This window comes from Rhinolophus sinicus, chromosome 1, assembly GCF_057876585.1.
Source record: "Rhinolophus sinicus isolate RSI-liver-muscle chromosome 1, RSI-T2T, whole genome shotgun sequence".
In the NCBI taxonomy this organism is placed as follows: Eukaryota; Metazoa; Chordata; class Mammalia; order Chiroptera; family Rhinolophidae; genus Rhinolophus; species Rhinolophus sinicus.
In genome coordinates, this window is record NC_142501.1 from 18,227,096 (window position 1) to 18,233,095 (window position 6,000).

Here is a 6,000-nt window from a genome sequence, read left to right on the forward strand (position 1 = left end):
TGTCCTTGGAGTAGTATCCTAGTGTATGGTATAAAATCAACAAATTTTGGTAAAATAACTATATAAATAAATATAGTCATCACCTGTCTCAATAGATAAGGCGACTTTCAGAGTCTATCTATTGATCGATCTATGTATCATCTATCTAAATATGCCTTATATATTACAAATACAAAGTTAGTTATCTGCTCTTCTGATAAACAATGAGATCTGACGCAGAGGTAGTGGGACTCAGGCCTCTGGAGGTGTCTACACAGAAGTGGATGATGAGGGTGGTAAGGTCTCTTTCAACCTGTATTCAACCCATAATTTCTAGGATGAGAAGGTGTATAAAGTACCGTCAGGGCTTCCATTCCATGCTTGATATTTGCACAACAGAATGAGGGCCAATTAAATGTCACTGGTTCTGGTGGTGTAGATTTTCCTTTGGGATCAAGAGTCCCAGGGCTACTGTTTTGAAAGACTCGAGATGTTTCTCTGCATTTGGGAAAGCTTGATACATTTGTCTACCATTTCAAATTTTGGGCTTCATAATGAAATGGGGCAATCAATTAAAATTAAGAGCTTAGTCGTTCTAAAGTGTTAGAGGGATTGAGACTTCTAGAGCTCTAAAGTCTGCTTAGGCACACAGCTTGCAAATGCACTCTCATGGCCAAAGCTGAATATTTATAAAATCATTTTCTGAGATGAAGATGGTATAAAAGGAGATAAATGATACTGTGACTTTTATAAGGCTGACCATGGACCAAAGATGCAAACTAGTGGCCTGTGCTGATTCAGAGAGCAGATATGTTTTGTGTAGCCCACACTGTATTTAAAAAAAAAAAAAAAGACTGTGTTACCAACATTTAAAAACCAGGAACGAACACACACACACACACACACACACACACACACACACACTCACTCAGTGTAACGACCTCCTCTTAACTTGATTGCTTCTGCAAAGACCCTTTTTCCAAATAAGGTCACATTCATGAGTGCAGAGGGTTAGGACTTCAAGATATCTTCTTGGGGGACACAATTCAACCCAGAAGCTTCAAACTAGCTTTCTGACCTGTAGAATGGATATAATAGTAGTGTCTGTTAGATATAGTTCTTGTGAGGATGAAATAACCAATATTTCCAGGCCCTCTTATAGTGCCTACAACATAGCTGAACTCCACAAAAGCATTTTGTCTTTTTGTTCTCTTTCCACATCTCTTCCCTCCTCTCCTTCTCCACTCAGTCACCCAGATCCTTGACTTTTTTGTCATTTTTGTTTGCTGAGGATAGAAATAGGAAACAAACACAGATCCATCCTTCCTGTCATTAATTTAGTAGGTGATATTGCAGTGATATTCTTTCAAACTAATGTGTTTACCTGTTACGGTATTTCCAGACAGGATTCAGACGCCAGTGGCATGGAAAAAACAGCTTTCTACTTGCCAGTACAGCATCCCCAGGTCTCCTCCTGTAAGTGTAGCTTCCTTCGAAGAAAACAAACACGGAGAAACCAGTCCCTCCCCAGCACCATCCCGTGAATGGGACGAGACCACATTGATCTTCACTGTCAGACAAGAAATTAATAAGCGGGACCGAGGAACACCCAAGCAGGCCTCGAGCCGTCCGTGTTGGGAACAACAAATGACAAAAAAGCCTATGCAGTCTTACTCAGTATACCCTGCACACCTGGAGGCTGTAGGCACACACATCATTAGACATGTGAGACTTCAGGACCAGCCGTCTCGAAATTCCAAGACAGATATTGTCCCATCTGGTAAGTCTTACTTTGGGCTCCTAGTTCCTTTTTTTTTTCTGTCTTTTCAACTGGTTAGATTTTGTTTTTTAATGTCAATATAAACAGCAAAGTTACAACTCAAGGGCAGAGCCTATCCTAGAAGGTTCTATAAGAACTGTATCAGACAGTTTTTAATGGAAGTCTACTTGTTGCCAAGTATTGTATTAGAGAGAGTAAGTTGATAACAAGTGTGAGTTGATAACAAGCTATTTGATGAATCAGGTATTGTACCAGATAATAATGATAATGATAATTATTATCATCATCGTCATTCCAGCCCCCATTTATTACGTTCTCACCATATGGCAGATACTGCGCTGAGCATTTCACATTTTTTAATGAAATCCTCATATACCACTCTCAGGCAGATCATGTGATTATCACCATTTTAAAGGTAAGAAAGCTGTGAATTCATAGCACAGAATAAGATGTATGATAACGAAGTGTCTCAAAATCACAAACAGGAGGAATGATGAAAAGTAAGGAAATGGACCAGAAGGAATAAGCTTTGGAACCAAGAAGATCCGGGCTTTTCCCGTTTCAGTTCTATAGCCATGATAAAGTCCCAAAAATGTTCTTTGACCCCAGTATTTTTATTTGTGAACTAATGACAAATCCTGCTTTCACGAGATATTGTAACTAGAAGACTGATATATATATATATATTTATATATATATATATATATATAAAATGTCCTGAACATAGCAGGGACGAATGGCTGTTGTGGTGATGGTGGTGGTGTTTATGGTTTTGATATTCAGACTGGAGGATAGAAAATGTAAGGAAATAATGTGTATCTCTAAATATTCTAGGAATTATAATGCAGAAGAAGGATCAGACTGCTTTTATGTAGCTTTTTTTTTTTTTAAGGGAACTTTTTTGGTGGGTTGTTCTCAAATGTTTGTACAGTTTGTTGGAATTCACCAAAAGACATATTTTGACTCAATAAAAAGGAGAGTGTTCTTTGAACTAGAGGAGACTATACTCCTTGGGCTAGAAGTGTTCAAGTATGGGCTGGGAGACCATCTAGCAAAGATGCTGAATCAGAGACTCCTTCATTTCTGGGAAGCTAGGCTTGAGGACAGGATGCTGAGGATGCTGGTTGGTCAGCATTTTTTGTCTTATTGTGTATAAAGCAATGTGCTAAGATCTGAACACACATCTTCAGTTTTGATCCATATGGCCACCCTCTGAGATAAGCACTGTTATTTTCCCATGGTTTAGATAGAGAATTGGAGGCGCATAGTGATTCTGCAACTTTAGAACTGGAACCAGCTTTCAAACCCTCCAATTTGACTCCAGGTCAGAGCATTTTTATATTAAGGTTCTAAATATGACAATAACAGCTCATGGGTATTGAGCACTCACTATGTACTAGGTATTTTACATTTTATCATGTTCTTTCCTCAGATACTTAACTAGTTTGCTTTTTCCTTTCCTTCAGGTCTTTGCTGAAATATGACCTATGTGAGTCTTCCTAACCTTTCCTGCTTTATATTGCTCCTTATGATTTACCACCTGCTAACACACATTTCATCATTTCTTATTTAATGGTCTACTTCTGTTCCCATTCCCTTTCTCCACAACTACAATGGCAGCTCTGTAAGTACAGGGATATCACCAGCTTCATTTCTTTCTATATCTCCATTGTCTAGAATACTGCCAGGCACATAACAGACACTCAAATATTAATGGATGAATAAATGCATAAATAAACAATTCCACTAGCAATCCTGTGAAGTAGGTAATACAATTCTCATTTGTCAGGTAGGGACAAAGAAGCTTAAGCCAGGTGATGTGCCAGGATTTGAATCTATGATGGTCTGGCCCCAAAGCATCGTTTATTCCATTATACGCCACAGCCCCTCTAAGGCAGTTTGTTACAAAATTCATCATTATCAAAGCGTGTTCAGGGAAGGAATTCCTGTGCTTTGGTTCAAGACAGAGAACAGAGTATTCTGTTTAGGTTATATTCTGTTGCTTCAAATTCCAGAGCTGTGTCTGTGTTCTGTGCTGGAATCTTCTTACACTGATGATTGACGCCAGTGAATGGGTTATTGGCCAAAGCTGGAAATCCAAACTGACAAACAGCTATTCAGCATGTAGTTTTCACAAGCCAATGTGTTGGGCTCTCTGAAAGCTTTTATTTAAGTAGCAATATTGAAAGGTCATCCCACTTTATTTCCAGGAAATAATTCTCACATTGGAGAAATCAGATTCATTAAAATGTTTCGCTCTTTGACTTGGTTATGTTGAGTGTGTCATTGGAGATACTCAATACATACCGGGCAGAGAACAAACAGTATGTGATGAACTAAATTGAATTACCCGGAGATAGACTGGCTATTTGACACCCACTGTCAGGAAGGTAATGTACATTGTAAACCTTTTACATATTTTTTTAAATTTGCAAATGATCCTGTAAGTTGTTCCAAATATTCTAGACATCTCCATGCTGTTCAAAGCCTGTAAAAATGTGTAGAAAGTGATTTAAAGCATGTAAGTTATCTTAATTAACTACTGAAAAATTAGACTTTAATTTGTGTGGGTCAATGGGCAGAATTTCTCAGGTAAAAACTTCAAATTGTATATATCATATACACATACACACATTATATATATACATGTGGAAATGCAGGTGGAATATATATACATACATATATATTCTTTTACATTATTGGCTGTATTGTAAAAATTACCTCATCTGTTATATGAATATATGATTTGGTTGAACAAAGAAAATATCAAATCTGTTATTATTAGTGTGCATGTATGTGTAGACCCAGCATCATATTAATTCACTAATTGTTTTCATTTTCAGCTGGTTCGAAAGTTCTAATAAAACTCATGAAGTAATTGCCTCTTAGATTTTTAAATTATCAGTTGTAAGGCTAAATGGGCTGTGGATCCATTTGTTTTGCATACTTAACTCCACTTAATAATTTTCTATTCACAAACTTTGTCCAAATTTAGAATTTGAGGCCCAGTTTTAGTCACCAATTCTTCTGGTTCCGTCTTTTTAGAAGTTTTGAACAGTTTTCCCTGAAATAAAAAGTTTTATGAGGATTCTGTAAAAATTATTTGGTGGGGATGCTTCCAAAAATTAGGAAAGGGACAGATGGCATTTTATTTTCTTAAAGAAATGTGGGGGAGCATGTAACGATAATGTCAGGGCATTTCCTCCCCCTCTCGTTGAACATTGCAAGTGTTGATTTCTCAAACTTTCAGTTATGAGAAGATTTTTTTTTTTTCACAAGTCCTAGCAGGATGGGTAAATTCCACACAATTCTGTGTCACTCCTGTCCTTCTTTGTCCTCCAGGTACTGCTGCGAGGCCTTCTACAGCCATCGGTATCTGCAGGGGAAGCCAGACCCCCTTTGCCCTCTCGAGGGTCTCCTGGAGTTCCTCAGAGGCCAAGCTGGAGGAGAGGGTGGCAGCCACAGTAGGCCCTCTGGCAAACCCAGATTCCCAAAGCAGGCTCGAGGGCGTGCCCGGAAATCCAGTGGGAAGAGGCACAGTTGCCATGGCACTGGAGATGCTCCCCAAGCATCCTCATCCCCTGGGGAAAAGGGGGCTGAGGGCAGACGCCTCCCTCCAGGGCAGTGTGGCAGGAGCGCCCCTTCCTCAGCTTGCCAGGGCTCCCACCCATCTCCCCTCAAAGAGGTTAATCAAGGCTTGGTCTTCTCCCCCCTCCCGCCCACCCCAGCGTTTCCATACGGTTTGTTCACAGGCCCCTCCTAGGCCGGGGGTGAATGCTCACTTACATTGACCGCTGCGAGGGAATTGTTCGGCGAGGGCTGCCCATCTTCAAATCAATGCCTGCCCAGAACAACAGAAAGGGCCTCAGATGTACTGGTTTCCACAGAACCATTGTTAGGCTTTTGTGAAGTAGTTTTGAACCTAATAAATAATGTCAAAAGTCTCCATCACAGCCAAAAATGTTCCTTTTGAAGCATTTCTAATAGTATTTTTGTTCTGCGGTGTCTCCAAGTGTCACAAAGAATTTGTGCCTTACAATGGGAATGGGGTACATCGTGTGCCACTTCCCAATGCGCCTGAAGGCACAGCAAGGACCCTTCTTTGTTTCGCTCTCCCAGGTAAATGGCTTCACTTGCCAACCTGGGCTTTGGTTTAAGGATGTTTTCTAAGGGCCTTTTGAATTTTTAAACAGAGGTTTGGAAAACATAAGTGAATGTTTGTAATTTAATAGTTAACATGA

The 6,000-nt window shown here is 39.6% G+C and overlaps 1 protein-coding gene across 1 annotated transcript in view; it reads left to right on the plus strand.

The window, feature by feature from the left end:
- The window catches only part of C1H12orf42 (chromosome 1 C12orf42 homolog), a 60,989-nt gene extending 55,439 nt beyond the window's left edge, over window positions 1-5,550 (plus strand). The window contains exons 2-3 of the mRNA XM_019732077.3: window positions 1,382-1,759; window positions 5,102-5,550. Of these exons, the coding sequence (XP_019587636.3) occupies window positions 1,382-1,759; window positions 5,102-5,550 (827 nt within the window). The remainder of the gene's footprint in view (window positions 1-1,381; window positions 1,760-5,101) is intronic.
- The last annotated feature ends 450 nt before the right edge of the window (window positions 5,551-6,000 follow it).